At 40.2% G+C, this 20889-nt stretch overlaps 2 protein-coding genes across 3 annotated transcripts in view; one reads left to right on the top strand and one right to left on the bottom strand.

Annotated features, from left to right (window-relative positions):
- The first annotated feature begins 1263 nt into the window (after window positions 1-1263).
- Window positions 1264-16233, top strand: tmprss3a (transmembrane serine protease 3a). 2 transcript variants are annotated; one of them, XM_016662449.1, is made up of 13 exons: window positions 1264-1331; window positions 1935-2169; window positions 3025-3138; window positions 3625-3741; window positions 5486-5609; window positions 7311-7430; window positions 9044-9090; window positions 9598-9763; window positions 11243-11412; window positions 12190-12285; window positions 12398-12540; window positions 14340-14492; window positions 15534-16233. In XM_016662449.1, exons 2-13 carry the CDS (start codon window positions 2136-2138, stop codon window positions 15561-15563), a joined length of 1314 nt encoding a protein of 437 aa, XP_016517935.1. In that variant the 5' UTR covers window positions 1264-1331; window positions 1935-2135; the 3' UTR covers window positions 15564-16233. The 2 variants fall into 2 exon arrangements, with proteins under 2 accessions (XP_016517935.1, XP_016517934.1); XM_016662448.1 differs by having other exon boundaries at window positions 3022-3138.
- Window positions 15684-20889, bottom strand: part of pknox1.1 (pbx/knotted 1 homeobox 1.1) — a 10656-nt gene continuing 5450 nt past the window's right edge. The window contains exons 7-11 of the mRNA XM_007575253.2: window positions 20335-20432; window positions 19673-19801; window positions 19515-19591; window positions 17881-18047; window positions 15684-17303 (exon numbers count right to left, since the gene is read on the bottom strand). Of these exons, the coding sequence (XP_007575315.1) occupies window positions 17122-17303; window positions 17881-18047; window positions 19515-19591; window positions 19673-19801; window positions 20335-20432 (653 nt within the window). The 3' untranslated portion in view covers window positions 15684-17121. The remainder of the gene's footprint in view (window positions 17304-17880; window positions 18048-19514; window positions 19592-19672; window positions 19802-20334; window positions 20433-20889) is intronic.

The raw sequence follows: 20889 nt of genomic DNA, 5'->3' as shown, positions 1-20889 counted from the left end.
ATTACTGCGGGAGTTTAGCAGTCTAACAGAGGACTGGGAAGCACCCTTTCCAGAGCATGAAGGCTGAGTGGACAAAATGGAAAGACTCCCTTTGACATTTGCAACATCTCCAAATACCGCGGCCTTATACTTCCCTCTCCACAGCAAATGCCCAAAGGAGAGAGCTTTGTGTTTATGCCGACGCGTCGGTAAAAGCCATTGCTGCTGTTGCTTATATAAAGGTCTCAACAGCAGACAACACAGAAGTTGGTTTTGTGTTTGCAAAGACAAAGTTGGCTCCTCAAGCTGGTTTGACAGTTCCGAGATTGAAGCTATGAGCTGCAGTACTCACAGTTGAAGTTGCAGAGCTGGTTTTAGGAGAAACGGACTGTGCATTTAATGATGTTGTGTACTACACTGACAGCAAGGTCGTATTGGAGTACATATACAATCAGTCATGCAGATTTTATGTCTATGTGCACAACAGAGTTCAGCGCATCCTCCAGTCCACTCGCCCAACTCAATGGAAGGACATAGTATCCGAACTCAACCCAGCTGACCAAGGGGTCTCGATCTGTACCAGCAGGACTTGAAGGATCACCCTTTCTTGCTAACTCCTCTCCAGCTGTTGTGGCTGGCATATGTGTCGACCGACAGAAGAAGAGATGCTAACAGCACAGGCCTGCATCGTAAAAAGTGTTCAGAGAGCATAATCATGTTCATTACATGTTGGCTTTCTGCTGAGCACTGAACTAACCTTATCTTCTATAGTAAAAATTTTAATAAATAAAAAAGTTACATACTGCAGCTTCAAGTGAAATAATTTTAAGGAAGTGTAACAACCGGGCCCCTATGTGTATGTGTACAAAGGGTTTGCTCACACACCCACTAGAAATCTGAACCCAGCACCAGCAGGATGGACAGAGGTCTCATTCTCGTGGCCCCCACCGTGATAAGACAGTATAATATTAGTGCGGCCCACAGAGTGAGGGACCTCTGAAGGAAGTCCCGCCCGCCGTTCCTCGTCATGGCTGACATTCGGTGCTAGGCTAAGCTACACCGACTTCATGCTCACTACGCTTGTAACAATAGTGTGGCGGATGATGGAACAGTCCGGTACCAGTTGCTTTTTCTTGCAGTCGCCATTCCGGTACTTTCTACCATTAACAAATGCCACGATCAAACGCAGAGAAAGGCGACTGCTACCTGGCTGTTTGTCATCCCCAGCTCTGTTGTGACACGTAGAAGCGGTAATGACGTCACGCGTCGAGACGTTCTCTATACGTTGCTAGCTGGCTAAAGATATCTATAAAACGTAGAACAAGAGCGACGCCAAGTGGAATAAACTTAGGGTGCGTTTACACTGCAGCCTAAAGAGATCCGATTCCGATTTTTTTCGATGTAATGCGACCTGTATCTGATCGTTTCATGACAGTCTGAACAGAACAGGTCGGATTCTTTTCGAATGTGACCCATATCCGATACGTATCCGATTCAAATGTGACCTACCGTCCAGGCCGCATTCATCCGAACTGAACGTCACTGTTTCTCAACAAATTCTGCGTCCTGATATGCGTAAGTGGGAAGAAAAACAACTATGACGGAATATAATGAGGATTAAGTTAATATGCTGCTCCGGTTGGACAACAACTTCAAATATGTAAGCTAAGCTCCGCCGTTAGCCTCCATGTTTACTTCCGCAAACACTGAGCACTTCTTCTTCTTTTTATGGCGGTTGGTAGAACACTTAGAACGCTGACGCTATTGCGCCCTCTACTGCGCATGCGGGACACTTTCAGGTCGTTTGCCTGTTCAGACTGCAGAACACATACAGGCCGCATATGTGTGGCTGTGTGAATTTTTAAATCTGTCATGGTCATAAAATGATTTTGGGTTAACTGCATGTTGATCAGTTGGATGTTTAAATAAATTAACTTTACATAACTTTCATTTAGGAACTGACGACAGAGATAGGTGGAGGTTCAGACAGCTCAAAGATCGAAGTGGTTTCGGTTACGGAAGAAGATTTCCCCCCGGTAGAAACGCCCAACACTCTTATTGTCAGTCCCCTTGGCAGCTTTATTGCAGATTTTCAACCAGAGAAAGATCCAGGCAACCCAGAAGAGCTTCATTCTCAAGCTGCACCCAGTCCAACCATGCCAGTCACAAAAGTTCAGCCTTTTGTTCATGGTGAGATATGTTGATGTTTTCAATATGAACACACTTCCTGTTAATCATGGCAGTTTGGCAAATAACAACTCTACTTCTAGTGGCAAAAGTCTTAACTTGCTTGTTGTGCCATTACTATCCTTTGAGTGATGTCCACAAAAACCATACTGTTCTGATGCAGGATAAGCATGAATCTCTCCCAAAAATGGTTGTAACACCCTTATTTCTGATCCAATTTCTGTAAAATTGCAGATGTGGGTGGTATATCTTACATATAGAGATATGCTCGAGATCCCGATTTAGTTTCTGGAGATCCTGAAAAACTTATCTTTTTGGGTAAAAATGCGTGTTTGTACAGTTTCTGCAAAGCTGGTAGTGGTGGTGGAGGCATAAAGAACGACTTACAATGTTTCCTATGGTCTAGAGATGTCCCAGATGACGATATCAGGCTGAGAGACACAAAGCTGAAGTTAGTTTCCGATTGCAGCTTCTGATTTGGGAAATGGCTAAAGGGCGATTCCACCTATTTTTTCACAACCTCTGCATCTTTCAACTCTAGTTAAAAAAAAAGCTACAACCTGACTAGATTATTCTGCTCTAATAGCAGAATATTTGAAACCAAGTGTGAGATTTGTGAAACTTCAGTAAAGTGGGATTTCAGTACTTTTTATGTATTTGGATCACACTACAATTGCTCCAACATCTACACACTTCAAAGATGGACAACATTCTTCTATCGTAGGCACAATCCATTTCGCATGCCAGCCTTTGTGAATATGAAAAACATATTCTGATTATCAGAAAATACAAAATACTGGGAAAAATCAGGGGTTCAGCTAAATATTCAAAATGTTATTGTGTTTTTTTTATTAGCAGACAATGACTTGGTTAAGGGATGGAAAAACAGATTCATTCTTCATCGATTTGAACTGCTGATCGCTTCAAGCCTCATCTTGATGATGTTTCTTGTTCTCGGGATTGGTCTCGGAGGTAAGGAGCCCAGCTTTGTGTTACCTCTGTGGACCTGGCAATGACTGACTCAACCACAAGAACCTAATGCACAGTTGTTGTACGGAAAGTATTTTTTCTGTTCCAGGGTTATCATCAGTTCATTAGTGTTGTGAACAACTGTTTGACCCCTTCTCGATGTCCTTTCTTTTTTTTTGGAGGTTTGTCACATTTCAGTGTTTCGGTACATCAAACCAATTATATTAGTGAAAAACAACACAAGTAAACACAAAATGCAGTTTTTAAATGACGGTGTTTATTAAAGGAGCAAATAACAGATTAGGCAACTGCAATCAAGCGTTTGCCATGAGTCCTCCAGTGCTGTGGAGGAATTGTGGCCCACTCATCTATGCAAGATTGTTCCAGTTTTAGTTCTAAGGGTTTTTGAGAATTAACTGTCTTTTTAATCTCAAAAGAAATGATTATCCATTATTACCCTGCACACATTTTTCATCTCTTCATCTACAGTGGGTCTAAGCTGTGTGGGAAAGTTTCGCTGTGGTTCATCATCCCAGTGTGTCAGTACTATGGCTCAGTGTGATGGAACAATGGATTGTGAAAACCATGAAGATGAGCTTGGTTGTGGTGAGATGCACTGGTATCAAGACACATTTCATGTCTCTGCAGCTGAAACCAGATTTACACACTGTACTTTATTTCCTTCACTGTCTGGTGTAAAATCAGACCAAACATTTTCTATTTTAGGTAAGCAAGGATTACTAGCATGGCTTCTAAATTTTGAAGACAATTAATGAAAAATTATTAGATATTCTTTTTTTTCCAACTTTCTTCAAAGTTAAAAGTTTACATAATTTGTTTTTGTATTTTGTATAACTGACTTTTTACCTCTATGACGTCAATCAAATTTTGTAGCTTTTTACAACAGATCAATATACCTATTAGCACCCAATGTCTTTAAATGTTAATATTCACATATGTCATATGATGTCCCTTCTTCATGATCCCATCCATTTGTGAACTGCATAGATCATACATGCACATACCAATTCTAAATTTAGTTTAAGAAAATCCAACAGTGGAGTACTGGATGGTATTGAGACTTTAACTTTGTAGAATTCCCTCATATGAGCATTCATGCTGTCCTATTTGTCAACATTTTACTGTCCCTCATGCAGAATAATCATGAAAATGCAGATTGAAAGACCAACTGAGGTTGAAAGAATAGCAGTATCCACTGTGACGTAGGAGTTTGATAGTCTAACGTGTGGATGGTGGATTGTTGTGGCAACAAACATCTTAGATAGATATTATGTTGTGACTGTTGTCATTGGTTGGGTTAACAAAATTCTGCCTGATATCAGTAGCTGTTAGCGAGCAGCAGCACACTGCTGGCAGATATTTAGTGTACTACGAAGCAGAAAGCTGACATCGTTGTTTCTCCCTACATCCAGTGGGTGGTGCAGGTGATAGTAGCCACACAGGCACACCTGCTAGAAGGAAACAAACACACCCACTACAACTCTTTCATTCTATTGGTTGAGAGGTTGCCAGGCGACTGTGACAAAAGGCAGTTCAATGTTTTGTAAGCTAACAGAGACAGCCTGAAGTGACTCAATTCCAATTTTTTTTGTCAAATCGGATTTTTTTTTGCAGGGCCGTTCACACTGCCACACATATGCGACCTGTATGTGTTCTGCAGTCTGAACGGGCAAACGACCTGAAAGTTTCCCACATGCGCAGAAGTGGGCGCAATAGCGTCAGTGTTCTCAGTGTTCTGCCAACCGCCATAAAAAGAAGTAGTGCTCAGTGTTTGCGGATGTAAACATGGAGGCTAACATGTCTGGAAACATAATCACTGAGAGTGTAGCATATTCTTTTGAGATATAAACAGGAAACCATGTTATTCAGCCAGTACTTAAAAGATTGAGGTGAGGCAGACTTCTACTCTGTGAGAATGACATCCATCCCAAAAGAGATGGCCTGTTATACAGGCAAAGGAAGAGTGGAGCAAAAGTCAGATACCCCAAAGATGGCAATAAAACAGTCTGAAGTTATATTCTGTCTGTATGCACCTCAATAAAGACAAAAAATGTCAGACCAAAAAGCTGTTAAATCATGGGTCAGGATGGGTTAGGTTTTTTTTTTTTTTCTCTGTGCGTGATCTGGCAGGGTTTTTTGTGTGGTTTTGGAAAATGACGGTCTGATGAGAGCACTTCTTCTTTCCCTGCTGTCCAACTGTGAAATTTCCTGTGCTCCTCCTGAGCGTCGCCCTAATGCAGGAAGGTTAAGTTAAAATTGAGATTTGTCTAAACAAACATACAGATAACATTTTACTAACTGTTCTGTTTGTGATCTCTCTGTTCATTAGTACGTCTGAGTGGCAGGAGCTCAGTTCTGCAGGTTCAAAAGAGAGGAGAGTGGAGGACAGTGTGCTCTGAGGAATGGAACATCCAGCTAGGGATCTCTGCCTGCAAGCAACTGGGATACTCAAGGTCTTCTTGCTTTCTTCTTTTTTAATATTAATTGCTAATTTTGAAACATATTTCTTTTTCTGCTTAGAGTTAGGTTAATATTTTAATCTGAAGCTTTAGCCTGTTATTCTGTTAAGCTCCACAGACAGTGAAGGCAGAAAATAGTTTGTCATTTAACTTAAATGACCTGACATGAACAAAGAAATTAGAATCAATACACGATTAAACACAAGACCAACAAGTTGAATATTTAATATAGATTTCAAAGATCAATATACCACTGTTACAGGTGCTGAGTTGTGGCGTCTCATTAGTATGCACTGTAACTGTTGGAAAAACGGTTAATTTTATTGTAACATTTATTTCATTCATATCTCACAAAGTGGTTACAATTTAAATATAACCACATTGTTTTGCTGCTATTGGTATTATTACAGTCTGCAAAATAGTGCAAATCGTTCGTGAATGTCAATTCACGAATGATCCGATTCTTCTGAACAGCTCTTTACTAAGAATATCAGACTGGAGCCTCACTGAGAGCCGTTCTTTCTTCTTGTAGTGCTCTGCCTACACTGCAGTAGCTATTATTATTTTATTTAATTATATACATTGATATTTATTTAACTCGCAAATAATTAAAACCCAAGAACTGCATGCACATTGCTCTTTGATTGTTTATGTTACCTGTCATGGTGACATTACAACACTGTGCTGCCTGGCTTCATGCAGCGGGAGAGAGGGTGAGTACAGTCATGGTGACCGCCTTTTGCTTGGTTACTTCTTGCTTGTTGCTCCTTAGTCAGTGTTCATAGTTGAGCATTGTTTACAGTTAGTGCGTTAACTCCAGTGCTGTTTAATGGTGCAGATAGTTATGGTTTCTGACATGGGCAATATGGGCAAACACCCAGGGTGTTATCTTTTTAGGGATGACACGAGACCACCGCGGATTGTGACATGGAGATTGGACTTTGTTCTGCTTTTAATATTGGTTAAATTTATTTCAGCTCTAAGTATTTCATATCTATGTGTTTTTATGGGAATGTGAATCTTTCAGGTCAATTTGAGAAGCAATTTTGAACATATTTCACGTTCCATCATGTCATTTAGCGCGGGGGGCTGGTCTTGGTTTTGACTCAGTCTCAACTTCCCTCAGTCTTGGTCTCGGACCCTAAAAGTCTTGGTCTTGTCTTGGTCTCGGATTAGGTGGTCTTGACTACAACACTGTCCACAATGCCTCCTTTTCAACTCCTCCGGGATTTCTGGCTTCAGCTGTGGTATTATTTCAGCTTTTCTGATGTTGATCAGCTGCTCCCTGTTTCACTCCAACCAGACAGAATCCAAAACAAGAAGGAGTAGCCGTCAAAAAAAGCTATTTTCTTACAAAAAAAGCAGGAATGACTATTTGAAAAACTGAAAAAATCTCAAAGAAAGCAGAGATACTCCAACCTTCTGCCACCATAACCTACTGAAAATTATTTTGAAAGGGTATTTGGTGCTAGAGGAGGACAGGAGGACTTAATTCCTGCTGTAATAATCTACCTATGATTGAGGAACCATTTAAGGTGTAGCATAGTGAACAGATTTTTGCTCTGAATGACTTCAATGTCAACATTTATCAAAAGCACAACAAACAACCTTTGGAAGCTGTCATTTTACAGTAAAATAAATAGTTTCTTGTACATACCTATATTTTTATAAGTGTGTTTGAAAATATGTTACTAGGCATGTGGAGTCCTCCTACATCTCACTGACCTCCATCGAGCAGGACCTTCAAACCAACCTAATTTCCATCAACTACAGCCAGGCAGAGGTCATTAAGCTTCAGAGTGCTGCAACCTTCAGGTATGCGACATTTCATCATCACAGGTGAGGGAAGTTTATGCAGAATAAGCCTGACAATTCTTTTTGACCGAGAGAATAAAAAAGAAAACTATTTGCAGCAGTTTGGATGAGCCTGTCTCTCTATGAATAAGAATGAACTAAGAAACTAAACTAAGTACAGAGGAATAAGCTGGTATGGCAAGACCTTTTGAGCAATAATTAATGCAGGGGACTGTATGGCAAGAACAAACAGTCACTATTTTCAGATAAAAGGTAAACTAATATTGTGGCATGGGTTTGTTGGGACCATGTCTCGTACTAAGAAGAAATATATTTTACAGACAATAACTGTAAGGAACTTATCATTTATTTATGTTTTTAATTAGATTTTATTTTATATATTTATTTCTTCAATATTATTTTTCATGTCAGTGTTAATGTCACAATGTTAAGTGACTAAATGACACTTTCAGTTTGACTCACTTGGATTTGACTAAGAACCAGCTTCATTCTTTGCAACTTCTGTTCAGTAAAACTATTAACCTAAAAATCAATAGAAAGGTCTATTGAAAAATATCATCCATGGTTCTGTCCCATATTTATATGGCACTAAAAGGATATTGCAACTTTTGTTTTTCCACTGAAAGCTCTGGTTTGCACAGCAAATGCCATGTGGGCGAAGTTTTATGGATATGTCCCATTCTCCTGAAGGCAGCACAGAGCTGCACCAGAAACTGATTATGATAATGTAGTTGCAGTTCTATCCATGTTTTAATGTTGCAGAGCACAGCCTTTTTACAAAGTTTCAAAGTTAAAACTGGTATTGCTATGTGATTTATCTTATCTGGCCATTTTGTGCAAGATTTAGTAACATCAGAGCAAGATTTTTTTCCCACTCTGATTGGCTGCTGATAGGGCTACCAATTTTAAGTTGAATGTCCATTCATTGCATTTTTCTTAGACACCTTTAAAAATAATTTCTGTTCACATGGCTTTTTTGTTCTTTGGAAACTAATAATTCAGTAATGTGTTTCTCTTTTAAGGATTTTTGACGATAAATACAGAAACAACAGTACAACTCAAGACAGCAACAATAATGATAGTAATATTAATCATATAATAATATTCAGTGCAAGTAGCCTACATGGTGGCTAGGGGGCGCTGGCCCACAAAATGTTGAGAAACACTGGTGATGAAGTTTGTAAAAGACAAACAGTTTTATCCCACTTTCCTGTCTGACAAAAGACCAAAAACTAAAAAAAAAGACCTCTGGAGCTGACAGAACCTCAAAAGAATAACAGATCATTTAAAAATCATCAACAGACACAATGTGTTAAATTTGCTGTGACAAAGAAGAAGTCATATCTCTCACTTGGTATAAGAATGTTATCTGATGATCCCCTGCACATCTGGAAGGAATACATTTAAACTCTGATGTGTGAAATTGTTTTTTTCTCACTGGGAGTATCGTACTAAAATAAATTCAAAAATTATCTAGGTTATTTTGTGTGTGCCATCTCATACTTTAACTACATTTCTAGTGTACATAAGTTCTGCTCTGGATCTACCTAATAATTGATGGAACTTGTTTATATGTGCTTGTATGTTATATGACCCTGGCTGTGTCTTTGCAGTAAGAAGCAGTGCAGCTCAGGCATGGTGACCTCTCTGAAATGTATTGGTGAGAGAACACATTCAATCTGACTTCATTTATTATTATCAGTATTTAACGTGAAGCTTGAGAAGTACAGTTTATGACCAGGACTTCCACTCACCGTGAGCATGAATGTCATATTAATTTGAGGCTTTTAATCTTAAATTTGAACTGATATCTTTCTGGGTGGAGTCATGATTCACACGCACACGTCCAAAATTGGTGGTACCCCTCTGTTAGAGGACAAAAAGCCCTATTGTGTGTGTGTGTGTGTGTGTGTGTGTGTGTGTGTGTGTGTGTGTGTGTGTGTGTGTGTGTGTGTGTGTGTATATATATATACACATACACAATAGGCGACAATTAGCTTCAAAGAGAGCCTAGTAAGTTAGGCATGCAGATGACAAAAAATTCATAACATATTGAAAATGGTGAATTGAAATACCTTTTTCATCAATTTGATTGTAGATCATTAACAAAATATATTTGACTTTTAAATTGATCGTCTGATAGTTGTTGTCCTGCATCTTTTCTCAGAGTGTGGTTCTAGGCCTCAGTACAAGGCTCGAATTGTGGGGGGTAATGTCTCCAAACCAGGTCAGTTTCCCTGGCAGGTCAGTCTCCACTTCCAGAGGGAACATATTTGTGGAGGCTCCATCATAACATCAAGCTGGATTCTCACTGCAGCTCATTGTGTGTATGGGTAAGTCAGACAATCAAACCTCTCTCTGAAATTCTTTCAAGGCTGATTAATTGGAAAAATGTCTCACTGAACATTCAAGATTAGAAAAGCTAACAGCAGGACTCTGGATGCCTGTAAGCAATGAATAGAATTTACTCATCATGTTAGGTAACAGTTTACTACCAAGCTGGGCTGAAATACATCAAACTTAGTCAAAAATATTCACTTTAAGAGGTGTTCAAATAACACAGTTCTGAATAGGATTGATATGGAGTGAAACTAAGGGACGCCCACCGTGGCACATCGCCCTCCTCTCATGGGGTGGGACGTCCGCTGCAGTAATAGACATTTTTTATGTTTTTTGTCTTTAAGAAGTGATCCATAGAGCAATCATTCATGCATGGAGGTCGGTTAGAGTGCCCCAAACTGTATTCCTATCAGAGTATGATACTTTAAACACGTTTAAGAAAGCAAGTGTAAAAAGTATTTGGTAAACTGCTCAAATACTAAGTAACTGATCATAACAACTAATTTAATATTCAAAATGTGTCCTTAGCCAAAAGTATAAAAGTTATGTGAATATTCTAGTATTTTAAATAATATTACTAGAATAATTCATACAAAAAAGGAGTTAGGTTTGGAGGCTGGTTCTAGAACAAATTCACCACGAGGGCCAAGGTAGTCAATGTTTCTTGAAACAGAAACAGAGCAATATCTCATCATTTGATATAATAAGTGGGCCAAAGAGCCACTTGTGTCTCCAGAGATTCAGTTTGCAGATCCCTGGCAGATGGAAAGTGTGATCTTATCTCCATACAGCAGCTAAAAGTGCAGCACTAGAATATTTAATTCATTGTTAAAGTAAAATTGTGAAGGTTAAAATAATCACCACTGAGTATTAACATAAGACATTTATTTAGTATAATTTCTTTGGTACCCCGTTGGCCCCCATCTAGATCCGCCCCTGGGCTGCAGGTCTGTGTCTGACATTAATAATACATTAAATGACCACTGAACACTGAATTCATAAACTATATCAGCATTTCAAAATAAAACATACAGAAAGCCCTAACAAGCCTTTTAAAGTAGGAAATATTTGTGTATTTACTGTTAATCTGTTAATGAAATTGTTACACTTTTTGTGGGTCAAATAGATTCAAAAAATTGTAATAGCAGCTGCGCGGGGGGGCAATCAAATTTTTTGTCAGGGGGCCCAAGATTTCCAGCAGTGCCCCTGTTTGTACCCTAAGTATGTAAAGTCCTTCTTTACATACATAGTATGAAAATAAGTAAACTAAAGTAACCACGCTGTCCTTCCACTGTCCTTATTAAAAGCGTGCTGGCCAGCAAAAAGCAGCTGCCCCCTTTTCCACCGGTTTTACCTCAGCAGCCCAAATCGGCTCGGCTCCACTTCAGAGTGACCGTGTTCCCACAGGCTGGGCTTTGTAGCAATTCAGAATTTGAATCTAATGTCTTGTTTGTCTTTTTGTCTGTGGCCAGATTTGAAAACTCTTCCCTGTGGACGGTTCATGTGGGGCTGACAGAACAGCTGATCCATGGCGCCCATTCTCTGGCTGTAAGGAGAATCATACGCCACGCTCAGTACTGGCCAAAAGGACTGGATTACGACATTGCACTGATAAGGCTACAGGAGCCGCTTGTTTTTGATGGTACTATTACTTAGACCAAATCTGCTTATGCTTATGAATTCATGCTTTCTTCTAATTTATTCAGGGCAGTTCAGGTTCAAATCAGTTCACTTTCTTCTACTTCAAACAGTTGTTTGATAATTGTTGTCTTAAGATATGGAGGCTGGGAGGGAAACTAAGAGAGATGAGTTTCATTTTAATCGAATCGAACTCTATGACAGCCAACATTTTCTTAAAGAAAGCTGTGGGTAAAATACCGAGACATCAGTATGGGGGATTTTTACTGCTGTAAGTGAAGAGCACACACTTTCAGAATTTCATCTATTTGTTCTCACAACTTGTAATAACTCAAAATTTATCCTCTCGTTCAAATATTCTAAATAAATGAGTAATGAGTCTCTAGGCAACCGTGACAACAGCGTCGGTAGAAAATGATTTGGTATAACCACAGAATATCAAAGAAATATTTATCAAACCAATAACATCCTTTAGACTACCGGTGGGAGCGTATTTACTGATTTTCAGTCAAACAATGTTTCACAAATCATCAATAAATAAGGATTATTGAAGAATATTTAACTCGGCTCACATTATGGGAGGATAAACTGTCAATAAAATCCTATTTTCTTCCTTCAATTTTCTCCGCTGGTTGCAATAAGTTGCATCCTTCTGGGGATGCTGTGTTTAATCCAAAGACAGATAGACTGATGAGTATCAGAGTATCAGTTTTAATCCAAATGTGAGATGAACATACGGTAAATATCGTCAAATTCTCTGAGACATACACGTTTTCCATAGGCTTTGTGGAACCCATTTGTTTGCCTAACTATGGAGAGGAGTTTACAGAAGGTAGGATGTGCTGGATATCTGGTTGGGGAGCCACAGAAGAAGACGGTAAGTCTGTGTAATTTGTCAATCCAGTCTCCTACATAATGTTAAATTTGAATATTATGATAAACGTCTGTCTAAATATTTGCTTTTCATTTTTTTTAACTAATGTTTCTAGGAGAGTCCAGTGTGGTTCTACGCTCGGCTACGATACCGCTCATCTCTACCAAGACCTGCAACCAGGCAGATGTTTACAAAGGCCTAATCTCTTCCTGGATGATATGTGCAGGATATCTGGAAGGAGGAATTGACTCCTGTCAGGTACGGCTTGTTTCCTTTTAACATGGAAAACAGCAGAATTACAAAAATCATATTGCCTTCTTCTTATGCACCACTTCCACGCCGCCGCAAGTGGCTGCTTCTGTGTTTTGGTGCTTTCTGTCTTGTTTGATTTTATGTGTAAATACCATGAAGAGCTATTAGACATGCTATTTCTATGTATTAATTACAGATCCTTGTAGCACCGATCCTTAGCATATCTCTAGCCCAGTGGTTCTTAACCTTTTTTGAGGTACCGAACCCACCAGTTTCATATGCGCATTCACTGAACCCTTCTGTAGTGATAAATAAAATATGACCCCCCTGCCCCCTAAATTCAAGACGTAGATCACTAAGTCTTCTTAAAACGTAGAATCTCTGAGAACAGTTCTTCAAAATATAGTCAGTGTTTTCAGCAAAGTTGAGCTGACTGTCCAGGAACGACCCAAGGTATTTAAAATTTGCCACAATTTCAACAGGTTGGTCATCAAGAAAAACTGGAACCACTTTAAGGTCTTGTTTAAATCATTAGCTCTACATTCTTAAGAGAATGAAAAATTAATAATAAAGACTTTGCTGTATTCTGATTTAGTAATGTAATTATATTAGTTGTGTTACCACCCCCATGCCACTAGAGGGAGTAGGATCCCCGAAAAGATGCGACTAAGGAGCAGATTTAGAAGTACACAGAAAGCTACAGAACTTAGTAAAAACGGTGAGTTTTGCTGAAGTAATTAAAGTCACAAGTTCAAATCCCTGCTGAGTGGAGCTCCTTCAATCAGGGCTCCTCCGCAGCTCTGATTGGCTAAACAATGTAACATGATCCTCTGCAGCAAAACGGGGCGTCATCACGACTTTACACAGTGTGTCTTTACCTCCGCGGCAGAGGCTCCACCGAACCCCAGGGGTTCGACCGAACCCAGGTTAAGATCCACTGATCTTCACTAAAAGAGTGAGTCACCGCAAAAGAGGCTCGAGAGAAGAGGTTCTAGCTCGGCATCGCAGACGTGGACTACAGATACCTTTACCTGGGATTTTCCTCTCCAACATTTGCTAACTGCTAGAGAATGGACGGACTGGCCCTGCTGATGAGTAGGAACAGAAACCTTTCTTCCTCCTGTGCGCCATGCTTCACAGAGACTGGGCTTTGTGGTCAGATTCCAGACGGTGCTCTGCACCTGAAGGACTTTCAGCGCGACTCGGAGCTCTCAGATTCTGTGTGGAGTGGACTCTGGAATCAGGACAGTCCTGACTAGAGTAACCTGAGTCAGGAATTATAAATAAAGACAGTTTATTAAATGTTAGACCAGAGCAGGGGACACTTTGAGCCACTGTTATGCTGCTGGAGCCAAGTAGCATAGAAGTGATATTAAGTCCTTATAATCACTACTGGAGTGGGATGTGCACAGTGGGCCAGTGCCACCTACTGGTCATGGGTTCGATTCCCAGCCCGGGATCTTTCTTCATGGAGTTTGCACGTTCTCTCTGGGTACAGTTAAAAACATCAGGGCTTTTCCTGCATGTCTTCCCCCTCTCTCATTATCTACTTTTCTGTCTGACCACTTTCAAATAAAGGCCACTAGAGCCACTAAAACCTAAAAAACAAAAACAAAACAAAACCCAGAACATGCAAAAAGATGAAAGAGTGTGCGTTGCTGTCTTTGTAAAACCATTTTCATTGCTGTGAAAGATCTTTATTACATTTTTTCGTAGTTAAAGTCATACTAGGAGTATCAGCAGGAATAGCAGAGTACTATTTGAATAAGAGGCTTACATCTATTTTTGCATGTACATTTGCACAGGGGGACAGCGGGGGCCCGCTTGCATGTGAAGACTCTTCCGTGTGGAAGCTTGTTGGAGTGACTAGTTGGGGGGTTGGCTGTGCTGAGAGGAACAAACCAGGAGTTTACACTAGCATTACAAAGGCACTCAGCTGGATCCGCCTACAGATAGAAGTGAGTATGTACGACAATTCAGTCTGTTTTAGGATTAGTCTTGAATTTGCACCTTAGAGCTGTAGTATTTAGTAGCGTTTATTAAAAAAAAAACAACATATTTTTTGACATATGTGCTGTTAAGCCCAGAACTTAAACCCACTTCTGGGGTTAACAACGGTCCCTGTGGTCTTCCATTTCCTTACTGCGTTCCTCACAGTGGAACTGACAGGTTAAATCTCCAAGGTAACTTTTTGTTGAACAATCTGTGTTTCCAGATCATTTGAGAGATTCGGCCAACTTAAATAGCTTCTCTCATGATTGGACACACCTGTCTAGTTCAAAGCTTAATGAGGTTACCAAACCAATTCTGTGTTTCAATAAATCAATGATAAGTAGTTAAGGGTATTCAAATCAACAAAATGGTAAGGGTACCCAGATTTTTGCACCCGTCTAAATTTGTTTTAATCATATTGCCCATTTTTTCTTAGTCCGATAAACTTCATACCAATACTGAGGTGTTACTGTGTCCATCAGTTATTAGATGTGTCAACTGAACCAGCTGTTCCAAACACCCAACGACTTGGAAATAAAAATAAAGAATAATACGGGTGCCCAAACTTAACAAAAGGTGTATTTATTAAGCCTCATTGGAGACCTTTCCAAACCAAGCAGCTCAGTCTAAAGCTAGATGAAATCACAGCTGGGTGTCGTCGATTCATTCCTAAATTACCTTTAAAAGCTGCAGCAGGACCAGGAAACAACCAACTTATCCATTTTTACTAATTTGCCAGAAATGAATTTTTCATTCGGTCTGCTCATTTGTGCATTCCTGTCCAAACGTTACAGTACCGTGTTTAGGTAGAAATGACATTTTTAAACAACTTAAAACCCCAAAACAAAACAACATGACGTGAGGAAAGAAATGTTCCATCTTCTCAGCCTGAGTTCAACAACAAACAAAAACAACTGAAACCAGCTGCTTCAGTGCTGCAGATGAAATCTGTGTCGATGTGAAACGTGTCTAGGTCGTAATGAACACTTTGCATTTCTGTCTTTCAGAGAGAAGAGGCAACTACAACATATAACTGAAAACCAAAGTTCGACCAACATCCTGGCTTCCAAAAGATTCACATCAAACCAGTTTAAAACTCTTTGAAGCAGGACAGAAACGTCTGCTTTAAGGTGAACATATGGATGCGACAAACAGGGGAGAGTTGGGCATTCTTTATTCCAAAATAGAAAGCTCTAAGGAAAAACAGACAAGATCATGGTGAACAAACCCAAATGAAGAACAGCTGTGTGCGGTCACATGGGCCAAGTGTCTAACAAGACTGATAAAAACTAATGTTCAGTACAGGCTTACCATGATTCAGACAACTGCCACCCCAATTCGTGGCGTAACGACAGCTTAATGAAGACATTTTGAATACTTCACCAGAACAGTGACAGAAGACCAAACGAAGGCGTTTTCCTTCCAGTTCTTCTTGAACCGAATTTCCTTAATCTATGCAGTAGAAGCATCACAAAGAAACAAAAAGCTGAACGCATCCCAAACATCCTCTGCTGCTTGTTGGTGTGACCCGCTGTGGAGCGTCTTTCCACAGATCTCAGTCTCTCACCCTGTGATTGTGTAGTTAGCATAGTGTTCTTGATTGTGCAATTGACATGGTCATGCCAAGGGTACAACTGTGAAATGATTCAAATACGTAATGCATAGTATACACAATATGGGTAAACTGGAGTTGGATAAAAAAAAAAACATGAGCACAACAACCAATTGACTTTGCATGATTATTTCTTCAGATATCGATCTGTGAGCCGTGTGCAAAGTTGATCTTTTTACTACAACTTTGTTCTGCAGTTTAGTGTCTTTTCATAAATTTTTCAAAAGGGTCAACTTTGTTTGTGCTTCTTGGCAAGAGGTCTATGAAAGGAAAACATAATAAGGCCTTGTTACTTGGTCTTTTGAGTTTAAAAATCAATTTAAATAGCAATGTTCATCACCATTCAAGTGTTTTTTTTTTTTTTAGAAAACTTTAAGGAACCCTGAAAAACAGGCCTGCTATTAGGAATCTGTACATAAACATTCCTTACAAAACAGAACACAAAGATGAAAAACAAAAAAACACTAATGTCATGTTTGTATAGAAAAATAAGCATATCTACTTTTTTTTTTCTTCCTTTCCCCCTCTGCTCACTGGAGAGCAAGTCTGAAGAATGCGTACATCTACTCAAAACACAAGCATGCAAAGAATGAAGACAAACCATTACATATACAACTTATGTGTTGGCATCCAAAAAAGAGATCAAAGAGCAAAATAATAATAATAATAAAAAAAAACAAGAAAGTCTATTAATAACGGAGCATACAAACTTGTTTCTTGTGTTTTCAACACGTATTTTCTGCTTGATTTCATCTTTTCAGCTTAAATATACAAAAAAGTGCACTCGCCTACACGAATAAACTTGTTAAAAAAACAGTTTCTGAAGTGAAACTTCTGAAGTACACACACGCAGCGCAGACTTGAGGTCAGCTGGAAGAGCACAGTACTGTCCATGGACACTCTGTGCTTTTGTGCTCGGTGTAAACCCAATGTGTCTGTGTTACACATGCCTTCTGAGTATGTGTAGGTCAGTGTGTCGGCTTTTACTGCAACGAGTCGCTGTTGTCGAGCCCCAGAACGGTCATGTCTGCGTCGTCATCGTCTTCCCCGCTGTCACCCGACTCATCTTCGCTGTGGCCTGCAAGCATGACCTGCTGCACTGCCAGGGTGGCTCCGTCTGACGTGAGGCTCTGCAGACTCTCCATGTTCATCGTCACCATTGTACCTGCAGAGAAGCATCACCGTTTCTATGGCGGCGTCTGAAGGAAGCTGCTAGAACGGATGCCAAACTGAAGGCCCAGTGGCTTCACCATAACTGGTCCTTTAAATGACATGACATGAGACGAACCCCCCTTCATGTTTTAACTTTAGGATCTCCTTCAGTTCCATCTCTTCGTAGGAACTGTGATTCCTTGGGGCATCGGTCGGGATACTGCCAACTTGCTCTCCTTCCACAGATGACAGACTTGACCCCGTCTTTTAGTGTTTCTCCATCCCATTGGCTGAAATGTTGCTGTGACTAACTGTATGTGCGCTCCTTCATTCCTATAGGCTCAGAGCTCATCTGCTCAGCTAACAGCCATGTTACCCTCCAACATGAAGCTACTTGGAGCGTAGCTTCATCATGGCTTCATCATGGCTTCATCATGGCCAATACAGTTAAAATAATACCGTCTTTCACCTGTAGCTAAAATAAAGCTACCTTTTTCCTGAACTTTGAAATGTGCAATTTATACTATATGTAAAGAGTCGCTGACTCTTTACATAGAATAGTTGATTCGTCCTGATAGGCTGCTACTTACCATCAGGCATGGTAACCTGCTGGTGGGTTCCTCCCCCAGCAGCAATGGAGTCGGGCCAGAAACGCTGCAGTGGCCGATTCTGTGGAGTTTTCTTCTTGGTTTTGGTGGACTCAGAAGAGCTAGCATCCAACATCGGCTGCAAGATCCGTCTCCGTGCGTTTATGAACCTGGAAACACCAGATGTTCTGGGGTCTTTTTCACGTTGGATTTTGTATCGACTTTCACATATTTTAGCCAGATAGTGTTCCCAAGAAGTACTGCTGTGAATTTGCCATAGATTATTTTTTGGGGGGACAAACGAATAAATAGGTGTAACATGTAGAACAGAACATTTCCCCAAATCCAATCTCTCTTATTACTGTTCTTAATTATGTAGCTTTCATATAAAAAAATAGATGTTTTCGTTACAACTGCCATCTGTCATGACAGCGTGGTATGAGACAGATAATCTGTGAAAAAAAAAAAAATCATGCTCCTCTGCCTTCTCTCAGTGCTCACTACAGAAACACACAATTCAGTCAGAAACAACCAATCAGTCAGAAGCAGGGGCTCAGTGGTGTCAGGTCACATCCTCCCCGTTTCCCTGCTGCAGCAGCAGAGCCACCAACAGAGGCAGTGCATGTGGCCGCAGGTGATTTTAACCATGCTGATTTGAAAGTAGTATTATCAACACAGTAAATGTGCCACTGGAGGAGCCAAGACGAGGACAAACAGACTAAAAACAGTTTCTATGCGAGAGTTGTTGTTGCCCTGAACACAGCAAATCCATCTAAAGAATTGATCTTTACTAATTAATTCATTTATTTACTTATTCTTAACATCCCGGTTGTTTTGAGTTGTTATTTTTCAAATTTGGTCGTGCTTTATCCGAGCACAATGACATTAAGAGGATTTCTGATTCCAAGTTGTTTCTCTGCCATCATCACATTTAGCAGAACGTACGCAAGCATAATTGACAGTCCAAAGACACTTCCTCTCGGCTCAGATTGGGTGTTTTTGATTGGGCGCGCTGCACTGGGGTGACGGTAGCCACGCTGGTAGGAGCACACCACACAATCAGTGGGCTGCCAGTTCGATCCCTGCTTTGTCTGTCCTTGTGTCCTTGGACGAGACACTTCACCCGCCTCATGGTCACAGGTGGTGCCACGGCGCAGCAGCTGCGCCTCCGTCAGTGGTTGCAAATGGCTACAATCCAAGAGCTCACAGTGTGAAATGACCGAGTGAAGAGCTTTGAGGTCCTCTGGACGTGTTAAAACACTGCAGTAGCTCCGGGAGAGGATCCATTTTTTCACAGATTTTCTGTCTCAACATGGTGGCGGTTTTAACAAATACGTAGAAAACTTTTTTTTTTTTTTTTTACCAGTTACATACTGCAGCTTTAATGCTCTAGAAATGCAAAGTAGTTTTACAGGATCCTAATATCTCGTCAAATTTCTCATATTTTTTTTCCCTTTCTTCCAAACCCTGCTGTACTTTAATTTTAAAATAAATCACTACATTGTTGCTTGCTGTGATTTTATGGAACTTTTTTTTTTCCCTAGGACTTGTTACAAACAAGAAATGTCAATCTCATTGGTGTTCTGATATAACAAAAACTTATTCTGTGAAAATAAATAAGTCAAAGGAAAACTAACCAGTTATTGACTTGTAGGAGTGTCAGATTTGTTTGACCGGCAATCTGTTTCTTCTCATCTTCAGTTGGATAAGGATGCTGCAGGAGGAAGGAGCAGGACATTCATAAATAAAGGTTAAGGTGTGGCCCGTTCACACGGCGTCATCAATATTTACTTACCCCAATATGCTGGAAGAGCCAAGAGCGCATGACATTGGTGGCGTGTTTGGGTAGAACGCCCCGTTTATTTTTTGTTGAGTTGTCCTCGTGATTGAAGAGGTTCAAGTCCTGGTGAAACTGTAGCTGAAGCTAAGCAGACATGCTGAGTCATTCTCTGCACCCTCTGTGTTCAACTTTTGTCACAAACGTTTTAGAGCACGAAACTCTTTTTTTTTTTTTATAGTTTCATGTTTTTCCATGCCAATTTATAGGGATAATTTCATTTATTAGGGGAAACTATTCGAAGCTATCCGACACACACTGTCAGCTAATTTGCTACATCTGTGCAAGGGATGTAATAAATTTACATTTTAATTGAATTCCACAGGAAGGTTTTCATAAAAGATTGGCTTAAGGGATATGCATCAGATTCAAGTCTCACATCGGTTTTTGGAGGCCATTTTTACACATTCAGGAATAGATTTGCTGTTGTGCTTGGAATATTTGCCCTGCTGCTGCATATGCCATGAGACTTTCAGCTCACCAGTCACATACACTGTTTGAATCTGTCAATTTCAGTTTTTCTTTCACTTTTCAGGCAATGCCAGATTGTAGCCCAACACCAGAAGACGTGACTTAGAAATGCAGAGCCAGTTCACAGCGACGAAGCAGAGAAGCGGTACCTGATTGTTTTGGACACGTATTGTCCCAGGAGACAGGGCCTGAGTCACCACCTGGCCCTGAGGAGTGACGACTGTTACTGGCTGGTACACTGTACTTCCTGAAAGAAACCCGCGCGCACGCGCACGCACACACACACACACACACACACACACACACACACACGTATCCACTCAGTGTCACATGTTTTTTCTGCTCAGTGCTGCTGACAAGTCAGTGATCACATAACGGTTCCGGCTGCTACAACAGCTCCAATCATTGCACAGAAATAGCTGCGCTTCACTTGGTTGACCGAGTAGTAATGAATATTCTCCAGGTATTTCCTGGATGTATCCGCATTTATAACGAGGTTCCTGCAGGTTCTACAACTCAGATTTAAGACCATTCGGTAACACTTTATTTGAAGGGGGTGAATAAGACTGACATGACACTGTCATAAATATGACATAACACCTGTCATGAACATGAAATAACACTGTCATAAACATGACATAACACTGTCATAAACATGACATAACACTGTCATAAACATGACATAACACTGTCATAAACATGAC

This window comes from Poecilia formosa, unplaced genomic scaffold, assembly GCF_000485575.1.
Source record: "Poecilia formosa unplaced genomic scaffold, Poecilia_formosa-5.1.2 Scaffold374, whole genome shotgun sequence".
Classification (NCBI taxonomy): Eukaryota; Metazoa; Chordata; class Actinopteri; order Cyprinodontiformes; family Poeciliidae; genus Poecilia; species Poecilia formosa.
The sequence above is the reverse complement of the archived record's forward strand: the minus strand, read 5'-3'. Positions and strand labels throughout refer to the sequence as shown.